Source organism: Fusarium redolens (assembly GCF_020744475.1).
Source record: "Fusarium redolens strain MPI-CAGE-AT-0023 chromosome Unknown BKA55scaffold_9, whole genome shotgun sequence".
Lineage (NCBI taxonomy): Eukaryota > Fungi > Ascomycota > Sordariomycetes > Hypocreales > Nectriaceae > Fusarium > Fusarium redolens.
In genome coordinates this window covers 1,301,270-1,326,351 of record NW_025763672.1, presented here as the reverse complement: position 1 = coordinate 1,326,351, position 25,082 = coordinate 1,301,270, and the positions used below count along the sequence as shown (strand labels likewise).

Sequence of the window (25,082 nt, the reverse complement as noted above, 5' to 3'; positions counted from 1 at the left end):
GCGTCTGGTGGTTGGTTAGTGATGGTCGCTATAAAGGGTCCCTGAAGGAAGCCTGCAGGACAGAACATCAGCAGCATGACATAGGGAGCGGTGTATCAGCCTCAACTTCGATGAGGTCATCACAGATGCTTGAATTTTGAGTATATTTCGACTTCATTTCTTGACTTTTTAGATAGAATAAAATTTGTGGATATTCTGTTGATGATCTCGATATAGATATATCCGTATGTTTATCACTGTTTCGTTTATGCAACGTGAAACACTTGGTTCATTCTGAAACTCTTGATATACCTCAGTGCTTAAGCTCAGTTGACTGTAAATGACTCTCGAAATCAGAGCTGATGGCACTGGCGTCGCGGTACTCTGAGCCGAAATGCCCGGCTGTGATGGCTTCAGGTACAGCGGAATTGCCTAGTGTTGTCTTTCCGGGGAAATCTTCTGATCCGGCGGTGAGTCCTTGAGCAAGTCCTAGAATAGGCATCTCTTCAACCGCGTGGTGGCCTGTGATATCGAAGACCGGATACAATGTAACCGGAGCCTCGAGTGTCTTTGTTCTTCTCTATTTGTATTTCCCGTTGCCTTTGTCATCATCCATCATCGCCTTTCCCCCTCAGATAGCTTTCCACATCAACTCTCCCATAAATCTCACCCTGTAGTCTCTCATGCCGCTGTCGTTCTTTAGCCGCCAACTGCTTGGCTTCCTTTCTGTTCAGCGGTTTAGGCTTCTCTTCCTTTTTCTTTTCTTGAATCTCTTTCGGTATTGTTGCTCCAATGCCGAGGGTATCTTCTTTTGCCACCACTTTGATAGGATATCGCATTCCCTCGCCTTCTCTTCCTAGACCTCGTCTGGCATCGGGGTCCCAACCCTGAGACTTTAGAGCTTTTAGACCCATGCGTGAGCGATCAAGTGCTGATGGGGGGTGGGAGTGAGTGAGTGAGACTTGGTGAGCGAAAGATGCTTCGTGAGGCTGTGAAGTTGATGAAATGGGGAGTTTGCAGTCTGGACATATTTCCTCTGGCTCTTCTTCTGAGGCTTTGGTCTCTTTGTCTTCGGCAGGTTTTAGAACAATGCTCGCATATAAATCACCGATAGAAGTATCTGTGGATTTCGCTGGGGTGATTGTGGTTGTAGTACCGGCATCGGGATCTCTGGCGGGAACAAATTCGACCCTTTGTCGCTTGAGTCCTGCGCCGAAAGCTCGCTTGTAGTGTAAAGGAATGTCTTCTTCACCTTGGCTCTCATCAGAGGCGTCTTCTCTATAGCGCTGCATGATGCTAGGGTTGTGGAGACTCGGCTGTTGTTGATAAGTGATGCTTGAAGAAGGGAAGTTGTTCTAGAATTCGAGGTTGCCTAACCTAAATCATTTTGTTCCTGAGGTCCTTTGAACATACTAATTACAACACAACACAACACAACACAACTTTAACTTTTCTTTCTCTTCCCTAAACTTTCTAATCATTGAATATTTTAATCAAAGTCTGTAGTATATTTTCCAAGTTCCATACAGTATTTTCATGGATTGCACAGCAACACTCCAATGATTAGCATGCTATCAAATGCTATCACCCAATAAAGCCCATTTCTGAGTCGGCCGACTTGCCCGGTAACACTGAACATAATCAGTACATTTTTCGTCACTCAACGTTCCATGCATTCTTGGTAAGGCAAGCCACACATATTCATAAGCCATGCATCATGCCGAAACCCGAGAAACAAGATATGCCATTCGGTGAAGCCGATGCAGAATATGATGTGATTGCGAGAATAACCTTGAAATGATTTTCGTGAAACATGGTTTTTAGAGGACTCGCTATTCGTGCGTCTTGAACACGTCAGTGGTCGCCGAATTTGTGAGGATAGTGACATAGGAGGTGCTGGTCCGGAGGAAGGGACAAATGCTGATTGCTGCGTTTGTGAGAACTTGCATGTTTTATTATAGATACAGTATAACGGCCTTCTCGTGGATGAAGTATAAGTAGACGACCTTTCCTCGTTAATCAGAAATCCTCCTCCACTCAAGCACACAACCCTTAACTCATTCTATCAAAAATCACTGAATACCAATATCTTCTCATATTATAGTCCTATCAAGATAACAATCATGGGCTCAGTCGAAGCAAACGGCCATCCAAAGGTCCTCATCAACGTCGGGGCTAAGAATGTTTGTCTCACCAATACCTTCGCATTCTGTTCACTAACACAATCACAGGTCCCCTTCTACACTCCTATCCAAGACCCTCCTGCAGGAACGCCATGGGACGTTCAACCCGAAGGCAGCCTCTTCTCCCCTCTCAAACTACGAGGTCTAACACTCCACAATCGTATCATCGTATCACCAATGTGCCAGTACGTAACCCCTCACATACCACCACGAACCGTCCAACTGATTTTGTAGGTACTCTGCTAAAGATGGCTACATGACCCCATGGCACAAGCAACACCTCGGAAGTTTCGCCGCACGTGGCCCAGGTCTTATCCTCACAGAAGTAAATGCTGTGTCACCGGAAGGACGAATCAGCCCAGAAGATGCAGGTATCTGGGAAGATGGACAAATTGGGCCTCTGGAGGAGATTGTGGATTTCGTTCATAGTCAAGGTGCGAGGATTGCTATTCAGATGGGCCATGCGGGGAGAAAAGCGAGTACTGTTGTGCCGTGGCTGGATCGCAAGAACACAGCTGTCAAAGAGGTAAGAAACTTGTTGTACATGATATGAGCAGTGACTGACTGCTTACAGGCTGGTGGCTGGCCTGACGATGTGGTTGCACCAAGCGCGATCCCCTACAGTCCAGAGTCTCTTACTCCCAGGGAGATGACAAGCGATGATATTACCAAGTTCAAGCAAGATTGGGTTGCTGCTGTGAAAAGGGCACTCAAGGCTGGCTTTGATGTGAGACCTCCAGACAGTACATCTGACTTGATAGACACTGACTCGTTTAGGCTATCGAAGTTCACGCTGCACATGGATATCTCCTAAACGCATTCCTTTCTCCAGCCTCAAACCAGCGAACGGATAAATACGGCGGATCTTTCGAAAACCGTATTCGTCTCCTTCTCGAGACCATTCAGCTCACTCGCGATATCGTCCCTGAGGACTTTCCACTTCTTGTCCGCATGCCAGGAACAGACTACCTCGAGTTCGATTCGACTTTACCGCAGTGGCACATTGAAGAAGCCGCAAAGCTCGGTCAAATACTCGCAGAAAACGGTATTGATTTGATCGACATCTCAGGCGGTGGTTTGGACAGTCGTCAGAAGATCACTTCTGGTCCCGGATATCAAGTCTCATATGCTGCAGCAGTAAAGAAAGCTGTCAAAGATACTGGGGTTGCTGTGACTTCAGTGGGAATGATCACCTCAGGAAAGCAAGCTCAGGGTTATCTGAGTGATGGCTCTGTAGATGCTGTGTTGGTGGGACGAGGATTCCTCAAGGACCCTAATCTTGTTTGGCACTGGGCTGATGAGCTGGATGTTGACATCCATGTCGCTTCTCAATGTATGTTTCCAGTATCTGCCAGGTGAAAGACCATACTGACGATGATATAGATGGCTGGGGCTTTGGAATGACCCGTACTCACCGACATAGAAAGCACTAAGCGGAGTGTACACTATACAGCCTCTCCTTTTCCTATAACACTCATATAGACAACTTCGGTATAGACGATAAATAGAGATCAGTGTGAATCGAAACAACTGCTCAACAAAATGCTTTCTTCATGTTCAACATCTCTCTATGTATTTCGTCAACCTGAACAATTCATACAATTCTCATAACATGTTCGAATGCATCATAACTCATGATATCCAGATTGTCTCCAAGCTTACGCAGCACTGCTGCCCGCCCGACGCGTAGCCCGTATCTTTTGCTGCGCCCTGGCTCTCTGTAACATCTCATCATCCATGCTCTGACGCCATGAACAGTCGGAAGCAAATTCACATGTTCTACACTTGAATGCTTCCTCTATATCGACGCCTCTTGCATCGCGTTTACCTTTCCACCAATCCATGTAGTTAGCAAGATAGGTCTCCAAAGCTTGTCTCGAAGCAGGAAAGTCGTGGAGATCGATTTCACGACCGTCGCTGCGGTGTACGTATTGAACTCGAAGCATATGTCCAAGAGACTGTTCGCCTTGAGGGAAGGTGAGCTCTATTTCATACTCAACAAGAGGAACAAGTTCGCGTAGGGTTCGATACTGCAGCAGATCTGGGCCTGATGAAGAAGAACTTTGAAAACTCGAAGATGGATGTTCCTGGGTGAATTCTGTTTCTGTTTCTAATGCATCCACAAAGATCTCATCATGCAAGCTGCCGACCTGTGCGATGAAAGTGTCCGAGAAGGTATCGTCAGGATCAAGTCCGTACCGCCGAAAGACCTTGAGAAAGTCCAGTTTTCCAGCAGCCATGTTAGATAAGAACTGATGATACAAGAGCAACTGAATCTTTGCGGGTCGTATCTGAGCGTTGGAAACAGGAGAAAATGATCCGCGAGTCTTTACGTCTGCAAGATAAATCTTTGGCCCCGAGTTGTTTGTATGATTCGTGTTTTTCGGCGGAAAATAGTCAGTCAATGAGGATTGTCGTCCGGTCGTGTCAGACTCTTGACTAGAGAGCTCTGCCTCAAATTCAGGATTCGGATTCTCATAGCTTACGCTATCGATGACTCCATTGACGAGGTTCCCATCAATCATGCCCCATACTTCCAGTTCACGAGTGAGTCCCGTGTCTCGCAAGGTTCTCAGTCCTTGAACTAGATTCCACAACTTGAGTCCAAATGCGTCTTCCTTGGTCATGATGTCGATTTGAACCGTAGTGTGAACTTCGTCCTCAAGCTTTTTGTGAACTTTGGTTCCTTGCTTCATGGCTGCTGTTCTGGTTCTACGACCTCCGGGTAAGCGGGTGAGAGTATACCAGTACTGCAACTCGCACCAAGCGCCAGACGTAAGATCGGTCACGGTCAGTGGCCTCTTAGGATATGACCTGAACCGCTGTAGAGGTGAGCGGCCGTCATCGTACGGATCACCCTCGTTTGCCTCGGATGCTGGTGTTGGGGTAACGCTTGATTCTGATTCTGGGGGTGGCTTTGGCTTCAAATTCTTTAGGGCTTTGCTCACTAATCTCTTCGGTCAGTTAGTGCTGAAGCCTCTTGAGGGTATCATCACGTACAATCCGGGTAGAGTACGTCCTCGATTGAGGATGCAGCCGGCGGTGGCGTTGGCAGGCCAGAAGACGCGTCGAGTTGATGAAAAGCTTTGCCTCTGTACAAACTATTCGTGGATTCTGTTTGAAGGCGGTCCACGCCATCAGTTGATGTGGCCCCAGTGACATTTTGAGGGTGTAGATTGTTTCTTCTCTCAGGAACAGAGTCTATAACTGCTATCTTTGTATTGTTCGGATGAGCAGTGTTGTTCTTTTCAGCAGACAACTGGAGGAGCAATTCTTCCTCTTCGGCAGAGAAGTCGTAGCCAAACTCGTTATCGCTATCTAACGTCATCGCAGCCGCACTCGTTCAAGGCGATGAATCATTGTTTTAGGGAATGGATGCGGCGGGGAAAATGGCACTTGCAGCTAATTTTAGCAACGGTTTTGATGATGAATGACGAAGATGAGTTTTGGCGTCTGACTCTAGAGGGGGAAGACGCGAGTGAGTACACGGGGTCACGTGGGGTGTTGGCAAGAGGCAAAAGTAATACGCAACTGCCTAAGAATAAGAATAGGCAGGATATCGATATTGTGATTAATTGATGTTCGTAGATGAATCAGTTGAGTCAAGACAAACAATATTCTGGGGCTAACATGTGTGTGGAGACAATACCAACTATAGCCATTGCCATGTCTCTACTGCAAACAGACATGCCCGCATTCGGCTCTCACTCTCACTATCACTCGTCTAACAACCGAAATAGAGTAGATATTTGGCTGCCTCCTCGAGTGACAATGACTAACATAAAACTCGAGCCCTCAGCCTTGAAGTTAAATTTATAACAATAGTCCTACAGCTGAAGGTGCTTTGAAACGACTAAATGACCTAGATTCTGCACTGCCCTATTGGCTTGGGCGCTGCCTACAACAACCCTGGCCTGTCCTAGGTAGACTATCGTTTAGGCTTCCAAGTCCTTGACCTCGTACAAGGCAGCAGCCAGATACAAAGCCTTCGCATATTCCCAGAGCAAGATCAAAGGCTTCATAATAATTCGTCACTCTTTCGGAACTCAATCGTCCCGCTCCGTTCCACAATGTCCAACGTTCTCCGAAGCCGCCGCCCCACAATCGGGCCCGATGCCGGAAAGGCTTCCGGAGCGTCTACTAGAGCATCTCCTCAGAGGACGTTCATGTCGTTACCAACAGAAATACATCTCGCCATCTCCGATTTTCTCATCTACCCAGATGCACTATCTTTAAAACACACCAACGCCTATTTCTATAGCCTTGTCGATACTGGTATCAACCTCAAAGTGGAATGGCTAGTGGAACGACGGAGTCTACATCTAGAATGCCCCAACGACCGGCGATGCGATCTTGGCAGTGATCTGCGTTTCTGCCGCGGGAGTGTACCGTAAGTCAATATCCTATAACGTGGTTGAAATGAATCATCGACTAATTATTATAGTCTACTCATGCAACGCAGACGAGAACATGTTGAGTGTGAATCTCGACCAGGTCTCGGATGTCTTGTCTACGGGACAAAGACATGCTCTCATCGCTCACTACTGAGTCGAACACTTCCACGCTGGATGCAAATCAAACTGACCATTGAAATTTGGTGGATTTTGCTCGCTCTTGTACCCATCTTCTCGTGCTGGGTATGGCTAGCTGAGTTACCATGGGGACTTGTATTCGTATCTTGAGCTTCGGTATTTGCTTTCCCACGGGTGTCAGGAGCATGTTAAGATTTTTGTCTGTTTGCTGTTTTTGGAAAGAATAATTTTGTAATGCTAATCTTATAACATAAAGGAACGGATATCCAGGGCAATAATGGTTGGAGGCATGAAATCGAGCTTTTGCCTGCTTCTGGCCAAACGTTTATACTCTGGTAGTATGAATAAGAAAGATTGTTACTTATAACGTCAAATTGTATACTCACGATAGGTTTCGGGCCCTGCCAATATGTGTAGATAATAGGATGTCGAGTCATTTCACTTCTTTGAGATCACAACTTGGAACAGGGACTAGGAACTGCCGGTGGGAAGCAAGATATGGTTCATTGCTTTTGTTCAGTTTAACTTCGTTACTGTGACAAAGTCAAAGTGAGCTAAAAATATAGACTGTCTGCCTGTGTAGTAAAAGCGAGTGAACACTGGAGAAGAATAAGCTGGGCGAATCTCTCTTCAGCCCTCTCCAAATTTGGTACAGAACTCGCAATAGTTTAAAGAAGCTCATCAAAGAGCTCGGATAGAAGGGTACTGATGGTTTCTGGGCGCCAAAGGACGCTTTTTCTCGCCGAAATTCAAAACTGTAGAGGCCGGTAACGACAGGCGTGCAACATTGTGCTGGTCGAAATCAAGCGTAACATGAAAGAAATATTCAGCTGCAGGACTTCTAGTCGAAGATTAATGAGAGTGAACAGAAGCTGTGATGTTACAAGGTTGAGTCTCAATATCCTGACTAGATCTTCGACCAGCGCAGAAGCACAGCCGCAAGAATAACCGGCAAAACGCTCACCAGTTCTCCAAGACCTGCATACTCAGGGGGGATCCTCGCATTCACAAATGCACCAGCAGCGAGAAGAACGGCGAATGTGTTGTATACGAAGCTCCAACAGAAATTGAACTTGATGCGGTTGACAGACTTTCGACTCGCGTCTATCATAGTGGCAATGCCACTTAGAGCGGGTCGCATGAGGACTACGTCGGCTGCGGACTGGGCTACGTCTGTGCCTTCGTTCATGTGGACGCCAACGGTGGCTTGGGCGAGAGCTACTGCATCGTTTGTACCGTCGCCGCAGAAGACGACAACTGGTTTCTTGCGATCTGCGGAAGTACCGAGGAGAGCCTGGATATAGTCTCGTTTTCCGGCAGGCGAAGTTCGGGAGCGGACGTTTTCTTGTGGGATGCTCAGCTTTGAAGCCAGGTTGTGAACAGCTGCATCATCATCGCCAGAAACCACATGAACTGAAATGCCTCGCATGTGCAGGGCTTCAACCGTTGCAAAGGCATCCTTTCGAGGCTCGTCTTGAAGACCGTACACAGCCTGCAACTTGTCGTTGATTGTGAAACAAAAGACGGTATGACCTTGAGAAAGCATGGGCTGAACAAGAGGATCATCCGAGAGATTGAGCCAGGTGGAGTTTCCAGCTTTCAGCCTCTGACCCTTCACAACTGCTTCGACGCCTTTACCGGTCAGGCTCTTCGGCTCACCCACAGCCGAAGGTTCAACTCCAATATCCTTGAGGTAGCCCGTCACAGCTATGGAGACTGGATGACGACTGCTCTCGATTAGGCCCAAAAGGAGAGGAATAGTACTTCCATCGACAAACTCATTTGCAACGACAGAAAGCTTCCCCTGAGTCAAGGTTCCAGTCTTGTCAAAAACAACATGAGATGTCTTGTGAGCAACTTCGATAGCATCTGCAGACTTGAAGATAATACCTCTTTCTGCGGCCACTCCGCTCATGATAACTATGACCATTGGGACTGCCAGTCCGATCGCACAAGGGCAGGATACGATAAGAACAGCAATGGTGTAGGTGATCGCCTCGGTTGTTGCCTTCGAGCCACCATAACCACGAACCGTTATGCCAATTGCAACCCAAATAACGAAAGTGATAGTGGTTAACGCCACAACCACAGGGACGAAATATGAGGCCACTCGGTCTGCTAGATCCTGTAGCTTGGGCTTTGATAGCTTGGCTTCATCAACCATGGCAGCAATCGCATTGATGGTATTGTCACTAGGCAAGCGACTTAGGCGAACTGTCATGACTCCTGGGCCATTGATAGATCCTGCAATGACAACACTCTTGAAATGCTTCTCCACCGGCTTGGACTCGCCTGTAAGCATCGATTCATCGACTTCGGACGAACCACTTATGACTGTTCCATCTGTCGGGATCCTAGTATCTGGCAGAACCTTAAAGACATCGTCGTACTGAAGAAGCCTGGCGTCAATTTCACGTTCCGTGCCTGTTTTTTCCTCGACGAGAATAGCGGTTGATGATTGGAGTGATCGGATAGAGATGGATTCAACTGCCTTCTGTCGAGCAAGTGCTGCAACCCACCGACCAACCATGATCAAAGTCACCAGCAGAGTAGAAGTTTCGAAGAATTGGCCAGTCGAAAGGGGCTCGTCAGCAATGAGGTATCCGAATGAAACAACTGAGAAGACGTAGGCTGCACTTGTGCTCAGAACAATCAACAAGTCCATCTCAATGACTCTAGAAAAGACTAAAGCCTTGATAGCTTTCGGGTAGAAAGGCCCAGCAACCACAACCTGAACAATGGTGGCTAAGGCCAGAGAAGCCGAAGAGTATGCGACCTCTCTCTCAGGAAGCGGAGCCCAAGCCATGACCAGAACAGGAACTGTTAAAACAGCAGATAAGAGGGTAGTGTACCCAACATGGCGAACATGTTTACTACCAGTTTCAAGTGACGAATCACCACGGGGAGGCGCAAGCTTGACTGGAGGGTCCCAAGATCTTTCAGCAAGGTCCCGTGCTCCAACGATCTCAGGATCAAAGGAGACTCGAACAGTATCCTTATCCACAAGGCTCATTTCCAGAACTCCCTCGGGCCATACCTGACCTATGAAAGTAGACGTGCTGCCATAGACGATGAAGTCCAAGCTAGACCCCTTCGTCTGAAGTCTTTCACACTTGAACTCAGTCGTTCGCTCAAGATGCTTGATAACCTCATCGACTGAACCGAGACGAAGATCGATGTTAAACTCGGCGCGTGAGAGAACGAGACTGGTCTTCAGATCATTGACTGCTGGAACTGTAGCGAGAGTTCTGTTGAGCTTGGTCTCACAGCCAGTGCATGTCATGCCGGAGATACTCAGAACTACATGTTCTTTTCCTGTTGCCTGATTCTCCACATCCTCAGGACTGTGGATTGCTTCGATCTTCGTTCCCTTCTCGGGTGTCGCAGAAACGCAACAAGCATCTGGGGGGGAGTCTCGACAAGTGACAGACGGAGCCTTCTCGCAGCAGGAATCGGCACAACTGTCGGAAGATTTGGTAACAATTTTCTCGGCTGGCTTGCAGCAGGAACTGACGCATGTAGACTTGGGCAGCTCCTTGACAATCGCTGCTATTTCCTCGTCGCAGCAGGACTTTGCGCAGTTGCTCTTCGCAGTTTCAACCATCAATCCACTATTGGCAGTAGAGGACTCTTTGGGCTGAGTGGTGCAGCATTTATCGGGACATCCATCGCTTTCAACAGCTTTCTTGGAAAGCTCGCCATCGCTGCAGCAGTTACTGGCACAACTCTTTTCGATGAGTTGGCTCTTGGGTGCAGCCTTCTTGGAACAACATCCATCCAGACAGCCGTCCTTGTCTTTTTCTTTGACGGGTTTGAACTCTGCGCATTTGAGTTTGGCATCTTCCTCTGAACAACATGATTTGGCACACTTCTTAGATGCCGCTTCTTTGTTGGGATTGCCAACTGAACAGCACGACTTAGTGCAGCTCTCCTTGACAGACGGCTGTTTGGCGGACCTGACACTCTTGGTGGAACCCTTTCGCAAGCGAAGACGGTTCTCTGCAGCCTTTTCTTTCGCAACAGAGCCGGTGCTGCAGCAAGAGTCCGTTGAGGTGCGGATCAGAGAGCGGGAAGACGACTTCTTGGAGCATTGCTTGGTGATAGCCGGGCGGCCTTTGGTCTCACAGCAAGACTCTTGACCCAGAGCAATGAGAGCGCGGCAGATACATCCGAGTGCCTTCAGAGTTGCACCATAGCGGTCGAGAGCAGAAAGACTGTGCTTGCTGCATGCTTTGCCGTCAGCTGCGCCATTGCAGCTGGAGCTAGAGCTGCCGCAACCCGTTGCATCCGCTGTAAGGTGTTAGCAAATGTGAAGCTACCAGTGCCTTTGAGTATCCGGAGCTTACGCTTGTGAGTAGCACTTAGCTCGCACTCTCGCATGGCGATACGGTCAATGCAAGAAGCATTGCAGCAGGGGCTTGTTTTTCCGCGGCAGCAGTCCGGCGCATCATCTTTATTTTGCTCCTCACAGCTACCAGAAGCGCAACAGTCATCAGCCAATTCTTTGTTGGCTGGCTCTTCCTCCTTGACTTCAGTTGCAACGTCCTCTTCATCACAGCAAGCATCCTTGCAACTTCCGATATCGCTTGGAGGAGGCGTCTCAGCAGTGACCAGCTCCGCAGCTGAGGCCGGAGGGCCGCAGCAGTCGCATCCCATGATTCAGTCAAATACCGGGTGTTGATTTATTGTTTGCTGTTGTTCGTTGTCCTGTTTATTGGAAAGTTAAGGTGATGGACCTCTAACCAAATCTCGTCTTAGCTTATATGCGACCTTGTGCAGATAGAACGCACGTGAATGGCTCCTTGGATGAGGAGCCAGATAAACATGAGACACTACTGATACCCGGTAAATATGTCGGAATACTACATAGTACTCTTATTACAAGCTGATATCCATATAGTTATCCCCGAGAAATTATGCATTTGCTAGTTGGTTTAATCAATCTGCTCTTGTATGAGGACAAAAATAAACTATAATATACCACAAAGCATACTCCTATTTGATTTCCGGCCAGTAGGTTCATTAATAAGCCTTATGGGAGGTGAAAGAATGCACTTAGGCTTCTTGCATGCTCTCAAGCCGTATGTGTTGACATCGATTGGTGGACCGTTTCTAAACTACATTAATCGCCTATTATGCATAGCGGCACATAGATAACTGATGCAATCAACAAAACAAAGGACATTCACTTACTTAAGTCCCAGTATGCAACTTATATAAAAGCGATGAAATGATTCTAGCATCCTTCCAAGTTTCAACTTTCTCATCACACTATATACAATATATACGAGGGTACAAAGTGGCAAAGGTAAAGGAGGCACCCCGAGATCGATATGTTGGAATACGACGCTGTTCGAGGAGTTTCGACAACAATTACGGTCAATGCAACCTTTCTTCAATAATAATTAACGTTACGGATATTGCGTGATTGTAGGCTATGGATAGTCCGCATATATCTCCATTGCAGTGCTGACGATTTGGACTTAGATCCTTTACATATTCCGAGACGTCCTCATATAGCGTTCGCCCTGATAATTGCTGGCTTGATACGATCTGAGCTTGATGCTCAAAACAGTCCATTCCACTAGCATTCTTGGGCTTCCGAACATGTGCTGTTTCGCCCAAAACGCCAGACTACTGGTTCTTTGGTCAACGTCGACTGCGGCCACGCCAAGCTTCCCACAATTATTCAACGCCTAGGCCTCCCACCTTTGAAAGAACCGACTACTAGTATACCAATGGAGGTTCAACTTATGAGAATTGGGTTCCCCAACCTTCTTGACCTCATACTGATAGACCTCTCCTACCCAGAGAACAGCTTTGCAACACTTATTCGACCATACCAAGCAACATCCATACCAATAAGATAGTTGTCGGGGTCACTGAACAGCCCAGGAGCAATGGCCACCTCCAGAACAACATCCAGATCGACTAGCTCACCTATATAGACACCGTTTCACCGGATCACATTGGGAAGATCTCGAAAGCAATGCATTGTGTCCCCGACTCGACACTTAACAACCGCTATGGTCAAGTACCGGCATCAACTGATCCAAGAAATATATCTGGTAACAGGCTCTCAAACCATTGGATTCCAGAGAACGTAGCGTCACAATCAAGAAACACTGTCACAATGGCATCGTTCGGAAGTTACTTCATGGAACAGGCTCTACACAAGCGATCTCTTCACACGAACTGAATCAACTTGGGGAGCTGTGGATGATTCCAATTTGAGGTATAAATAGCCAAAGACCTCTCCTCATCTTTTCAATCATCAACAAACACTTATCTATTACATTTGTCTTGCACAATTAAGCTCTTCACCACTTTTCGCAACACCTCTCATAACACTTTCATCACCGCAGCACTCTATTCACAACTTTTTATCTCTCCAAAGATAACCAAACTTACCTACGACTTCACCCTGGTCTATCTACCCTCTCACTTAAACCTACCAATCCGAGAACATGGCTCCCACACAGAACGGAGGTGAGGATCTTACTCACGGTACACCTGCTACCGGTCTCCGAGGCATGCTACGCGGCTTGTCAGTGCGTAGATTGGAGAAGAGCCTAGATAAGAAGGCGGCGGACCAGAGAGAGCAGAATTGGACACTCCCGGATGAGGAGGAGTGTAAGAGGTGGACTCTGGAGGAATTGCAGCAGGAATATGAAATCCTGCTGAAGAAGTACAAGCAGGCTGACCGAGATCAAAACAATCTGGTCTCGGCGAGCATCACCGACAAAAAGGTGACTGCTAATGCTGGCAACGTGGCGAACCAGTGCCGCGAATGGGTGCACGATTGCAAGAAGACCTTGCAGTCTCTGGAGGGGGCTATCCGCCTGATCATCAACAAGACGGATGCCAAGGCAGCGGTTGCACAGGCCTGTAAGCATCCGACGCCAGACAATGTACATCTGGCAATGAAGGAAATCAATGACGCCGACAGGCGCATTGAAGCCCTACAGAGCCAGATTGGAGGGTACGTCGATGCTCTGCGCCAGTGGCTCGACAAGGAGCCCGGCTTCTAAGTCACTACTCCCTGTCCGCTAGGTTCCTTGGAGTTTGGGGGTTTCACACTGACATCCAATTTGGATGATCAGTCCTTGGTCACTTGATATGGCTGGAACCAATCAAGAAAGGTTAGAAGATGAAGAAGAAGCTGATTACTCTTCAGGAGTTTGAAGCTTGGAGCTTCTTTTGAACACTGGGTGCTTTGACGTTAAAAGCAGACAAATATTAAAATAAAATAAAACCTTGATAAGCAGATAAAACCACTGAATCTTCATAACTTGTCCCATTTTTATACCTGTGATAAACAAATAAAACGTGAAATGTTGCTATGGCACGTCTAATTCTTTGCACCATCTTTTAACTCCCGCTTGATCCTGGTAATAGTACCCGCACCACCATACGTCATTCCTGTGTAGACCATGGCTACACTCGCGCCAGCGTTGAGAATGTTTCGTGCCTGCTCGCCGTTGGTGATACCTCCTGTAGCAAAGATGACCTTCTGTGGGGATCCAGTCGTGGCCGCGAAAGAGCGTGAGTCTAGGAGCTTACGGTATCGTCGAACAAGGTCGAGTGTTCGGCTGTACATAGCAGGACCTGAGTAGCCACCAGTCTCCATAAGGTTCTTTTGCTCCTGAGCAGTGAGCTTAATACCTTCAGGAACAACACCATCTCGTCTCTTAGTAGTGTTACCCACGATGACTCCGTCAACACCACTTCGGTGAACAGCCTCAACGATACCCTCCATTTGAGTATCCTCATCCTCATCAGGGGAAACCTTCACCATGACCTTAGGTCTTTGCTTTCGGTCAGTCTTGGCAGCCTCGTCAACTACAGCGCTGAGAAGCCGTGTCAGGGGCTCAGTAGCCTGAAGATCACGCAGCCCGGGTGTGTTGGGGCTGCTGACATTGACGACCAGGATATCAGCGTAGCGAGCTAGTCTTCGCACACAGTATACATAGTCATCGGCAATAGCCTTCTCATCCCGTTCGTCCGTCTCCTTGTTCTTGGCAATCTGAACAGCCAAAAGACGGCCCTTGCGCAGACTTCCAGGAGGAACATTGGCCTCTCCATTGAGAACATCCTTCTCAGTCACACCAAGAGATCGGGCGAATCGTCGAAGTCTGTCCCTGAGTCGAATGGCCATATCGTCAGCTCCGCGAGAGTTCAGACCATATCGGTTTACCATGCCATCAAGGCTGCGAACACGGAAAACTCTAGGCTTGGGGTTTCCCTCTTGAGGAAGAGGTGTGCAGCCGCCAACTTCGACAATGCCAGCTCCAAGCTCAAACAGCACATCTGGGATCTCAGCATCCTTGTCAAGACCGGCCGAGATACCAATTGGGTTCGACACTTCAGTTCCAAAAACATTGACTGCGAGTTCGGGAGAGTTGAGGGCCGTGTCGCGCTCTCGGGGGTGAAGGTTAAACTCGTAAGCCACCTTCAGCGCTGTGGTACCGGCATGATGAGCATCCTCAGCATCAGGGAAAGCCCAGCGAATGAATGGAGGAACGAGCCAACGGTGGAAGAAAGCCCGGGTATCGGTAGCGTAGAGGTACGAAGCGTATAGAGCAACAGCACCAACAGTGCCGTAGAGAGCAAGCTTGAGGGCAGCTCCGTCACCGGCCGAAGATGAAGATGATGCGTTGCGGCGCTGGACGAGTTGTGACCTAGGAATGGCAGGACGAGCGGAGGAAGCAATTCGGGTGCCGGAGATGGCAGCTCGTGATCTGAAGAGTGCGGCAGACATGGCTGGGAAGTGATGCTGGGCCGGGCCAGCTCCCAATGGTTTCACGGGTCGCGATAGTAGTGTTCGGGTGAAGCTTCAAAACGCATCCATAAATTGCCGACCCTTGATTGTAGAGCACAGTATCAGACAGTGTGATGCACAGTATGCAGCAAGATATAAGGCGCATCAGCGCCTGGAGTGCCGATTCTCAGATATATACCTATTTCTTCTTCATTTCTGTCTCATGATTTAAGGAGATTCACTTTTCCATTACAAGTAACAATTCAAAATATTACACTTAGTTACCTTATTGCGCCGATAACGCTCATCGTAAACCCGAATTGAGTTTTCATCTAGATAATCTCGACCTGTTCTATGGCATGAGGACCAACTAGAATTAGAATAAAATCGCCGAGAATACGCATTGACTTTCAAAGTTTTCATTTCATGAACGGCTCGCGATTGTATCGAATGATGATCACCCGAGAGTGGTGGATTCAAGAAGCAAGATGCTGCCACAACTTGAACGCCAACATCTGAAGAATTTGATGCATACAGTTATGTGGACTAGGTCTCGGCAAAATTGCAGGTTCGCCGTATCTATTCTTGTCATTGACAGGCCAAACTTATTTCTATGTCACTGACGGTTCCATGATACCACTGTCATCAAAAATCTGCACTGGTAATTAGCCGTTGGTGTTGCCGATGATAATTGATCCGAAGACAAAGGTCGGAGCTGAGTTGGCAACGGAACCGCACAGTCCGGAGGGCGAAGTTAATCCGTCCCCACTCTTTCGGCCGTCTCTTACACCGGAGCTTCATAGTCAAGCCGTCTTTTGATATGGAGCCGGGGCTGTAGCCATCATAGCTTCGGTGTATTCGGGCACCGGCCACTAGTTTGCTTTATAATAAACACAATCCCTCGCGATGATTACAGATCGCGATGGCTGGCCTTTTCATTAGAAAATTCTATATAATAGGTTTGATAGATCATCCTCCATAGATAATTTATTCATCAGTTTATACTATTATAACCAGTATCTCATCATTTTATTACTGCTTTATTCTCTGCACCAGAAATTGACAACTTGGACATTATCAAAATGTCACGAGCAGTCCTCATATGTGGTGCAACCGGAAAGCAAGGCGGTGCTGTTCTTGACCAACTCGTCAAGCAAAATGCCGACTTGGAAATTCTCGCCGTCACCAGAAACCCCAATTCTCCTTCAGCTCGGAAGCTCATACAGAAATCATCCAACATCAAGCTGGTCCAGGGAGACTTATCTGATGCAGCCACAATCTTCAAAAATGCTCGTGAAGTTACAAAGCAATCTATCTGGGGAGTTTTCAGTGTTCAGGTAAGGACATTTCTTTCTTAAAGGTTACAATCGAGATTCTAATTTGCTCTCTCACTAGTCCCCTATGGGTCAAGGAGATGGCGCTGAAGTAGCCCAAGGAAGAGGTCTTGTCGACACTGCTTTGGATGCTGGGGTCAAGTTCTTTGTCTACACTTCAGTCGACCGACATGGCGAAGACTCTTTGAGCAACCCAACTCAGGTACCTCACTTTATTACAAAACATGAAATTGAGAAACACTTGATTTCCCGTACTGCTGGTACTGATATGCAATGGTTCATCATACGACCAGTGGCCTTCATGGAGAACTTGACAGACAATTTTCTAGGAAGGTCATTCGTCACAGCATGGAAGCTGGTTGTCAAGACTAAACCTCTTCAACTCGTCACAGTGACCGATGTGGGCATCGCCGGTGCAAAAGCTTTCCTTGAACCAGAAAAATACGCGGGTCGTGCTGTGTCACTTGCTGGTGACGAACTGACGCTCGAGGAGTTCGAAAGGATCTTCAAGGAAAAAACTGGTCGCGATCTCCCATACACGTATAGTCTTGTTGTTTACCCAATCATGGCGATGGTCAAGGAGTTGGGGTATATGTTCAAGTGGTTCGAGTACCAGGGCTTCGGTGCGGATTTGAAGACGTTGAGAAAGGAATACCCCGAGTTGATGACATTCGGAACTTGGCTTGAGACAGAAAGCGACTTTGCTCGCAAGTAGTTGGGATGGTCGTGGGGGAGGTCCGTTTGAGTTTGGTTTCTTTGCGTATTTCAAGGCTGAAGATATAGTCGTTATAATCGTAATAATGGCGGTGTTCGTCTTCAATACGTCTTGTACAGTGACCTTGAGAATGTGCTATCCTGGATGTCTGTTTACCAGTATCCTCAAGAGTATGAGTCCCGTGGACAGGAGTAAAGACGTTGCGTAGCGTGTAATGGAATATCTAGTGGTACTTCTTGTAAGTTGACCTAGAATACGACATAAGTATTGGCATATCTAGAAAAGGGGTATTGATATCCAACCTTGTTCATGGAAAGAGATGTAATACCGCATTGCTTCATCTCCTTAACAATTTCACTCGCCAAGGTATTGGCAACAATATTTGTATTACCCAAAGCAGCCAAGACCTTGAGTATGAAGTCTAGATCCTGCCCATGTTCTCCATCAGGCTCTGCTGGAGATGTACTTGCAATAAATCCTAGAGCAGCCATATATGCAGCAAAACAAATAAGGGGGTTAGTAAATGTCGCACCAAGATCGGGTATCATTCTAAAAATGTTGAGTATCTCTTCCGCTGCTGGAAGCAGACGGTCTTGAGATAGTCGGATCACGTAACTCGGTAGCCCCTGTAGATTAGACTTCATCCTCCACAAGGCTGCTCGATGAAGGCAGATGGTGGCTGTATGTAACATGACATTGACAAAGATGGCGTTGTGGGTCTTGTAGTTGGCAGGAAGACAAAGATTCTTAGGCAACATCAGTAGCATGAACTTGAGATCATTATCAGTGCTTTTGTGTCTTTGCCAGTACGGGTCTCCGTTGAAGTCCTGAAACTCTTGATCCTGGCTGTTATTAGTTCCAGTATGTTCTATAGTGCGGTGAAAGATATGCGCTGCAAGCACTGCTCCAGCAAATGTAGAGTGTGGTTCGGACTCGAGTAATTGATCTCCTAGGAAGCGCGTCTTCTCCTCTTGACCGTTTGCATAAGCTTCATCTGAGGCTGGAAGTCGAGTTCTGATCTGAAATATCGTTCAATGATATGCTCGAAAGGTTTTAGTGGGAAACTCACGTTATGGTCATGTATAAGTGCTGGCCATCCAGTCGTGGCACAGGTAAAGCGATCATAGCAGAATATGGTCCACCAAGTGCGACGGCGTTCTTCAACTCCTATCCAGTCAACATGATAACAGCTATCCGGTCTGGTGATGTCAACTTGGTGTAGATTTAGCATATGTGCAGCTCTAATGGTAGAACAAAGTGTTATCGAAGCCTTTGCAAACATAGAGTGCTCGGCTTCGAAGCACGATATTAGAGCCCGAGCTTGCACATGTCCTAAAGATATTGAGCTTTCACTGATGTCCTGTGTTCTTTACTTAGCAAATGTCCTGAAGGTATATGGTTATCACATACACCTGAGTCATCGTCTTGGAGATATTTTATCGCGCGCTTGTAAAATACCATGCCCAGATGGCGGTAGATGTCAGATGTCTCAGCAGCAGAGGCCATGACGATGTATTGAAGACACATTGGAGGCTGCATATGGTCCGGCAGGAAGATGGATGCCACAAATCTCTGTCGATGTAACACGGGTGTTACTTGATGGATTCTGTCGAAGTATATGTTGATTCTGGTCTAGTTGTTACTAAAGCCCGAGCAATGAGTCGCAGTGTATCCAAGGGTGTCTTACAATGTTTCGATGAGTTCTCGAGGAGGTGCCTCCTCATATAGACCCAACCTAACAACGGCATCTTCATCTTGGCTAGTCGGCGTGATGCCAGCATTTGCAAGATAATTACACTTGTATTGGCTGCCTTCGATGCAGGATGCCCTTGTCTCTTGCGAATCTTGGAGCAATCTCTCCAGGCGCCCTATCATGACCGAGTTCAGCAATCATTCTGCTAGAGAGTAGTGACGCCACATACCTAGTTTGGCCTCCAACTCTTTTGTCTGGCCACGGATTTTGCTTTGGTATTGTTGCCTTTATAAGGAATAAACGCAATCATAGCTTTGCTTGCTGCATCGGCTGCAGGAAGGTCTTGTACGATCACACTTCAGTTTGCTTTTCCGACAAAGAAGACAGCTAAAAGGGGCAAGAGGAGCAGCATTTCTTTCTGGCTCGTTGAATTCAATGGGATTATCGATGCTCCTGTCCATTTCTGGGTGTTGTTTGTGAATCGAAGTAGTAGAGGTCTATGTTGAAAGAGGGAGAAATGGTAGTGAGATAAAATAGTGGAGAGGGAACAGTACTCCCAATATTGAGCTTCATGCCATCTTCCCACCTCCACTAAAAGACTAAAGATGAGGGAAAAAATAAAATTTACAGAATCATCATCAGATTTCTCTTTATACTACTCCTATTTTGTTTCATGTAATTATCTAAATATGAGTGTTATGGCTCTGTTGGCTGGATCGTCATCGATTATTATCCCCCGCCGTCGGAGACATCACCATCACAAGCAACAATAATTATTCAGGGCTGATTTTAGTCATTCCTAAGCGAAGACCAACTTTGATTTATAGCTACAAGTCTGTCCCAACCATCTGATCTCGCTGCGTTTTCTACGCTTCTGTCTCTCTGTCTACACCCCCTGTGATGATTTCCCAAGCTCCAAGTCGGGTCAAAATCAAGAACGAGCGCTCAGCTAGTTCTCCTTCACTATGAGGGCGACCTCGCACTTGCCAGGCTCAAGGATGTGGGGAGAGTCGTTGTACTCGCGGGCCGGGATTCGAAGAACGACCTCGACGTGATCCTCAGCGGCCAGAACCTTGAAGGTCTGGATGCGGCAGGTGAATCGAGGGTGGTAGAGGCGGTCGTAGCCATCCTCAGTGACGCGGCAGTGCTTATCCTGTATCTTATTAGCACGAACAGCGGCAGATAGAAGAGAGTGGCTTACGAAAGCGTAGCACAGCTCCTCGCGGCAAGAGTTGAGTCGGGCAGCACGCCCATCGGTAAGACCGAGAACGTTCTTCGCCTCGACGATGTCCTTAACAACCGCCATCATGACGTCCTTGAGGTAAGAGGTTTCGGCGAGGTAATCCTGTAAATCGAGTCAGTGCTGCTGTGTACAAGGCTGTCTGTGTGGTTAGAATTACCTTCAGGGTTTGGGCGCCGGAGTGATTCTCCTGCTTGAGACGCTCGAGGAGCTCGATGATGGTCTCTCGGTTTGCAGGCATCTTGAAGTTTGATCGAATCGATCAACTAGTGGTGAATGAACGTGTCGATGTTGGTATCGAGGGCGATGTTGACTGGGTCAAAATTTAGAACTGAAATAATGCCACCGAGCCCGGCGTTTTATAGCAGTCATTTCCAGGCCCAACTTGAGCAATGCAAACCAAAAACCAGTGTTCAATTATCGATCCCAATGTCAATACCAACGAGTGGGGGCTTTTCGTTTGACTCCTCCTTTCACCACTGACAGCAATGTCGAGTCATTGGAAAGAACAATAAAGAAGAATTATGTAAGTAAGTCTGTATATAAAAGAATGTGATAATGATCAAGGACAATAACTCATCAAGGAGCAGCTGGCTTGGCCGTATTATTGTCCGTTATTTCACCCAACCCTCTTGACTCCTGACGACCTGGACTCTCAGGCGAAATAGGCCACGATTGACTGCGTGTCGAGAACGACGAGTCCCTATCGTTATCAGATGGACTCACGGGTCCAACCTGTGTCACGCTGCTCGACTTGACCGTGTCTGCTGCGCCAAGCTCTGGCGTTCTCATACTTCCACGAAGCTCCTCAGCATGAGGTCGATCGCCCTCCATCTCGTACAAGCCCTTGCCAGCATAGTATCCTCCTTGAGGAGCGTTGGCCTTCTCGATCTCTACAATTCTGAGCTGCTCTTCGACTGTGCGTCTTCGTTTCCTCTCGCGCAACCAGAGGAAGACAGCAATACCGATAAGGATGACACCAATTGCAACACCAACGCCGACTCCAGCTTTTCCTCCTGGTGATAGACCGCTGTGAGTAGGGCTCGCTGCGTCCGCTTCGTCAGATGCTTGTGCTTGCTCGGAATCGCCAGTCTCAGTTGGTGCAAGGCTCGTCCAGGTAGATTCTTCCGCGGCGGCTGTCTCTTCGGACGATGCAGTAGTGGCGACTGTTGTCGAGACCTTGAGTGTTGTCGACGTTGCTGAAGCGGTAGACGATACAGCAGTTGGGAATGATGTCGGTTCGGTAGCAGTTCCGTAAGGTTCCCAGTATTGTTCGCAGATCTTCCAGTAACTATTCTCATATTCTAGCCTCTGTTAATAATGCATTCACTTGCCGAGCCGACGACCACATACCGAATTGGTCATCTTCACTACACTTCTTGTTCGTCTTCCTTTGCTTATTTGAGAGACATTGCTCCAACGTATCAACGATGGTCTGATGATTCGGCTTATAGCACCAGCAATCGTAGTCGTCTTTGGCACAGCCAGTAGCAGCAACACTGATGTCGAAGCATCCACTAATACATTCCGGAATAGCCTCGTAGAGAGACTTTGCGTTCTTGTTGGTCATTGTAGGAAGGGTTCAGGGCAATATATCGATATATAACTTCAAGTGGATGTAATTCAAGTGGATAGAACTGCGCCTGCGCAAACTCGAATGCAAAGACGAAGACAGACAGAGACAGAGACAAAGACACGAAGGAACAAGCTAGAGAAGCTCAGACACAAGAGATTCAGGAAAGAGGATCCCTAAATAAGGATTCAGAGTTGATTTAAGGCGATCAAGACTCCATTTGGACACGAAGGATCCCCTGTATCTCCATCTCACTCCATACCGGAGGCTGTTCAATGCGCTGTATCGTCCTCAAACAGCTAATACTGGGGGTAAACCTCTTAAAGCTAGGGTCACGACTAGGCTGATAGGGCAGTGTACGCTTCAATTATCTCTCCCGTCAGCGCTACAGATGAGAATGGGTCGGAGGATCTGTTCCCTGGTAAAAAAGCAACCTCGCAATTTCAGGATCAGACTTAATTCTTAGGGCGAGCCAGGGGTATTTAGCCTTAAAAACTGGGGACCTGCGGTGTTTGGTTAAACCGTTAAAGTGGCGGAAGGGAATTTTAGACGCGAGAATTTGTAAGAATGGGAAAAGCATGTGCTAGTTACCTTAGCTAACGTTGTGAATAGTGATGTATAATAATAAGCCACATGGTTACATGTGTTAGTCAACAAGAGGCCTCGACTCGCGAGACTCGGCCTCGGAACACAAATTACGAGATAAGCGACCATGCCAAATAAATTCTGCCACTCACAAATCTAGAACGGCCCTATCGTCAGTGAAAATGGCTGTGATTGGTCAAGAAAGGTCATTTCCCCCACCAGTTGGGCTCTTCACATTGCCTTATCGGACCTTGACGGACGGAATAAAATCAACCGTTTCGTTCTAGAAAATAATGACGAGGACAGAATCTCACCTCTTGCCGTCGACATCATCAGCTTTTACATCAAAATAATTACGATAGACTCCAGAGAGATGTCGTGGTACCCGAAAAACGTGTATCCGGAAGGCTCGGGAATTGACTCCAAGACAATCGAGGATATTGTCGTCCAAGACATTATCAAGAACGATTTGACCCGAAGCGAGCAACTTGATCTCGCAACAGCTCTAACAGTTATGCTTGTGGCTGAGGCAGCTGAGGAAACCACAACAAGTGTATGTATCAAGTTTTCCTCTCATTTACCAGGAGTGAGACTGACGTTCATAGTATGAATATTATGAAGAGGATGATGAGGATGAGAGAATAAATGAAGAGGAAGAAGATGACGACGAAGAGGAGGAGGAGGAAGAGGAGGAGGAGGAATATGAAGATGTTTATGATTCAGAGGATGATGATCTCTATGATGCGTTTGACGACGTGAGCTCATATGGTTCTCTGCGCTTTCTTGTCCGCGACATGCCAGTTGAGAATGCGGAACCAGAGCCCGTCACCCGGAAACGAGCTTTAACACGCGAAGAAACGCCATGTCCTCCACCCAAGAATCCGGCAAAACGACAGAAAATAGATACATCCGCAGTATCAAAAACCGTCGAACCCCAAACTTCGGAAACGAAGGATCCGGTGGCGTCTTCTTCAGCCGGACCTGAGTGGCAACAATACGGCGGAAAGGAAATACCCAAATCACTCATCCCTAGAATGGTCCGGTCAGCTCTCCTAGGCACTCCGTTAACCTCACTTCATCCTGAGGCACAATCTTTTCTCATGGGAATCAATTTCGACCTTCCGGGCTCAAAGGATCTGGCATGCGCCGTTATCGACATGGGTCTCAGATTCTCCAAGACAGCCACGAGGAGTGAGTACAGTATTGTATTCAAGGAACTGGTCGAAAGTCAAGCCCGGATCATGATGTACAATACTGCTCATAACAACTTCGAGCTTCAGCATAAGCTTTTCTGGAACAAGGTTAAGAAACATACTGGCAAAACTATCCCTCCCGAGCGATTAGTGGAGCATCAGGCGAGAAAACGCAGACAAGTGGCTGAGATGTATGCCAGAAATAGGGCCAGACATGCAGAGGAAAACGCAAAGAAACTAGCTCTTCAAAAGAAGTTGAAAGAACAATTTGCTAAGAAGATTAGTGAAGGGGAAGCCAAGAAGTTACCTCTGGATGAGAGAGTTAAGAAGTGGTTAAAGGAGATTGTCCCGGTTCAGAAGAAATAGCACGACATGGCATGATATGGTATGAATAAGGGATGGGATTTTCAATGGAATAGGTTGCATCATGGCATTTATGAATACAAGATCTAGATACCCCTTTACATGATAGGAAACGACACAATATGTATGTATTATGGATTAACTTAGCATAAGCCACACGATATCATTCAACTCTTGACGCCACGGAGATGCAGCTTAAACGGTCCGTCAAGCTGCATGACAGCACGCTATAGTCGTGAGTCTGGTGACAGAACATGACTAGATGGTACTATAATCGGGCAAAGTCTTGAATATCTGCCCATTATAAGAGCGGTCAACTACAAAGGATTTCTATCTTTTTGTATTTCTACAAATCTACGCCATATATCATCAGCCCTAGTTCGTGTTCGTATCAAGCGAGGTTCGCTTGATCAACATTAAGAGAGTCCAGCCGGTCGATTTGTCGACCCACCAGCAAATTGAGACATTGAAACTTATCGATTCGCTGTCGATCACTGGGCAAAAAATAACATTCTCTGAAACACCACATGTGCAGTTGGTGTGTGGAGTCGAAACAGGCTGAGTCGTGTGTGCATGCAGAGTCGTCCCGAGACAGAAATAGCTGCGGAGAGTCCCATTTTGCTGGCTGTGAGAGACTCAAGGCCAGACATTAATGCAGCGTGAGAGCAGAGTGCTGTGGCCCGGAGGGCTCGGGAGACATTGACATGGTTGATGAATAGTGCTGATCACATCTTTTGACGATAAACTCCAACGGACACGGAGTCTTACAGGGTACGATACGGATACTACGGGATAAGATAGATCTCAGTATGTATCATAGTCTGAACGCTGGAAGCTGAAAAAGAGCCCCAGGTTTTGGGTCTAGATTCTACCGAACAACCACCCCACGTTGGCGGATGCGCTTGAGTAGAGTCCGCCTTGGCCTAACAGT

The 25,082-nt window shown here is 47.3% G+C and overlaps 12 protein-coding genes across 12 annotated transcripts; 5 read left to right on the top strand and 7 right to left on the bottom strand.

Moving 5' to 3' along the window:
* Positions 1–128: 128 nt before the first annotated feature.
* Positions 129–1,394, bottom strand: BKA55DRAFT_570439 (uncharacterized protein). The gene has a single exon (XM_046193002.1). The coding sequence runs from the start codon at positions 1,269–1,271 to the stop codon at positions 588–590; it is 684 nt and encodes a 227-aa protein (XP_046048751.1). The 5' UTR covers positions 1,272–1,394; the 3' UTR covers positions 129–587.
* A 708-nt stretch (positions 1,395–2,102) lies between these two features.
* Positions 2,103–3,595, top strand: BKA55DRAFT_513767 (uncharacterized protein; the record flags this gene model as incomplete). The annotated part of the gene is made up of 6 exons (XM_046187926.1): positions 2,103–2,162; positions 2,211–2,347; positions 2,397–2,688; positions 2,737–2,889; positions 2,940–3,495; positions 3,546–3,595. The coding sequence occupies 6 exons, from the start codon at positions 2,103–2,105 to the stop codon at positions 3,593–3,595; spliced, it is 1,248 nt and encodes a 415-aa protein (XP_046048750.1).
* A 225-nt stretch (positions 3,596–3,820) lies between these two features.
* On the bottom strand, positions 3,821–5,490 carry BKA55DRAFT_594795 (exonuclease V a 5' deoxyribonuclease-domain-containing protein; the record flags this gene model as incomplete). The annotated part of the gene is made up of 2 exons (XM_046195714.1): positions 3,821–5,109; positions 5,163–5,490. The coding sequence occupies 2 exons, from the start codon at positions 5,488–5,490 to the stop codon at positions 3,821–3,823; spliced, it is 1,617 nt and encodes a 538-aa protein (XP_046048749.1).
* A 617-nt stretch (positions 5,491–6,107) lies between these two features.
* BKA55DRAFT_391010 (uncharacterized protein) lies at positions 6,108–6,863 on the top strand. Its single transcript, XM_046186015.1, has 2 exons — positions 6,108–6,552; positions 6,607–6,863. The coding sequence occupies exons 1-2, from the start codon at positions 6,233–6,235 to the stop codon at positions 6,842–6,844; spliced, it is 558 nt and encodes a 185-aa protein (XP_046048748.1). The 5' UTR covers positions 6,108–6,232; the 3' UTR covers positions 6,845–6,863.
* A 738-nt stretch (positions 6,864–7,601) lies between these two features.
* BKA55DRAFT_691062 (E1-E2 ATPase-domain-containing protein) lies at positions 7,602–11,350 on the bottom strand (the record flags this gene model as incomplete). The annotated part of the gene is made up of 2 exons (XM_046199605.1): positions 7,602–10,984; positions 11,041–11,350. 2 exons carry the CDS (start codon positions 11,348–11,350, stop codon positions 7,602–7,604), a joined length of 3,693 nt encoding a protein of 1,230 aa, XP_046048747.1.
* A 1,677-nt stretch (positions 11,351–13,027) lies between these two features.
* BKA55DRAFT_390995 (uncharacterized protein) lies at positions 13,028–13,885 on the top strand. Its single transcript, XM_046186014.1, has one exon. The coding sequence runs from the start codon at positions 13,162–13,164 to the stop codon at positions 13,723–13,725; it is 564 nt and encodes a 187-aa protein (XP_046048746.1). The 5' UTR covers positions 13,028–13,161; the 3' UTR covers positions 13,726–13,885.
* A 160-nt stretch (positions 13,886–14,045) lies between these two features.
* Positions 14,046–15,455, bottom strand: BKA55DRAFT_540364 (uncharacterized protein; the record flags this gene model as incomplete). The annotated part of the gene is made up of 1 exon (XM_046190255.1): positions 14,046–15,455. The coding sequence occupies one exon, from the start codon at positions 15,453–15,455 to the stop codon at positions 14,046–14,048; it is 1,410 nt and encodes a 469-aa protein (XP_046048745.1).
* A 1,082-nt stretch (positions 15,456–16,537) lies between these two features.
* Positions 16,538–17,504, top strand: BKA55DRAFT_691059 (uncharacterized protein; the record flags this gene model as incomplete). The annotated part of the gene is made up of 2 exons (XM_046199604.1): positions 16,538–16,792; positions 16,851–17,504. 2 exons carry the CDS (start codon positions 16,538–16,540, stop codon positions 17,502–17,504), a joined length of 909 nt encoding a protein of 302 aa, XP_046048744.1.
* A 248-nt stretch (positions 17,505–17,752) lies between these two features.
* BKA55DRAFT_691058 (fungal-specific transcription factor domain-containing protein) lies at positions 17,753–19,379 on the bottom strand (the record flags this gene model as incomplete). Its single annotated transcript, XM_046199603.1, has 4 exons — positions 17,753–18,523; positions 18,574–18,864; positions 18,915–19,131; positions 19,192–19,379. The coding sequence occupies 4 exons, from the start codon at positions 19,377–19,379 to the stop codon at positions 17,753–17,755; spliced, it is 1,467 nt and encodes a 488-aa protein (XP_046048743.1).
* A 767-nt stretch (positions 19,380–20,146) lies between these two features.
* Positions 20,147–20,678, bottom strand: BKA55DRAFT_540361 (uncharacterized protein; the record flags this gene model as incomplete). Its single annotated transcript, XM_046190254.1, has 3 exons — positions 20,147–20,350; positions 20,399–20,542; positions 20,598–20,678. The coding sequence occupies 3 exons, from the start codon at positions 20,676–20,678 to the stop codon at positions 20,147–20,149; spliced, it is 429 nt and encodes a 142-aa protein (XP_046048742.1).
* Positions 20,679–21,016: 338 nt separating this feature from the next.
* BKA55DRAFT_691056 (uncharacterized protein) lies at positions 21,017–22,007 on the bottom strand (the record flags this gene model as incomplete). Its single annotated transcript, XM_046199602.1, has 2 exons — positions 21,017–21,741; positions 21,791–22,007. 2 exons carry the CDS (start codon positions 22,005–22,007, stop codon positions 21,017–21,019), a joined length of 942 nt encoding a protein of 313 aa, XP_046048741.1.
* A 667-nt stretch (positions 22,008–22,674) lies between these two features.
* BKA55DRAFT_570419 (uncharacterized protein) lies at positions 22,675–24,378 on the top strand. The gene is made up of 2 exons (XM_046193001.1): positions 22,675–23,148; positions 23,201–24,378. Exons 1-2 carry the CDS (start codon positions 22,969–22,971, stop codon positions 24,152–24,154), a joined length of 1,134 nt encoding a protein of 377 aa, XP_046048740.1. The 5' UTR covers positions 22,675–22,968; the 3' UTR covers positions 24,155–24,378.
* The last annotated feature ends 704 nt before the right edge of the window (positions 24,379–25,082 follow it).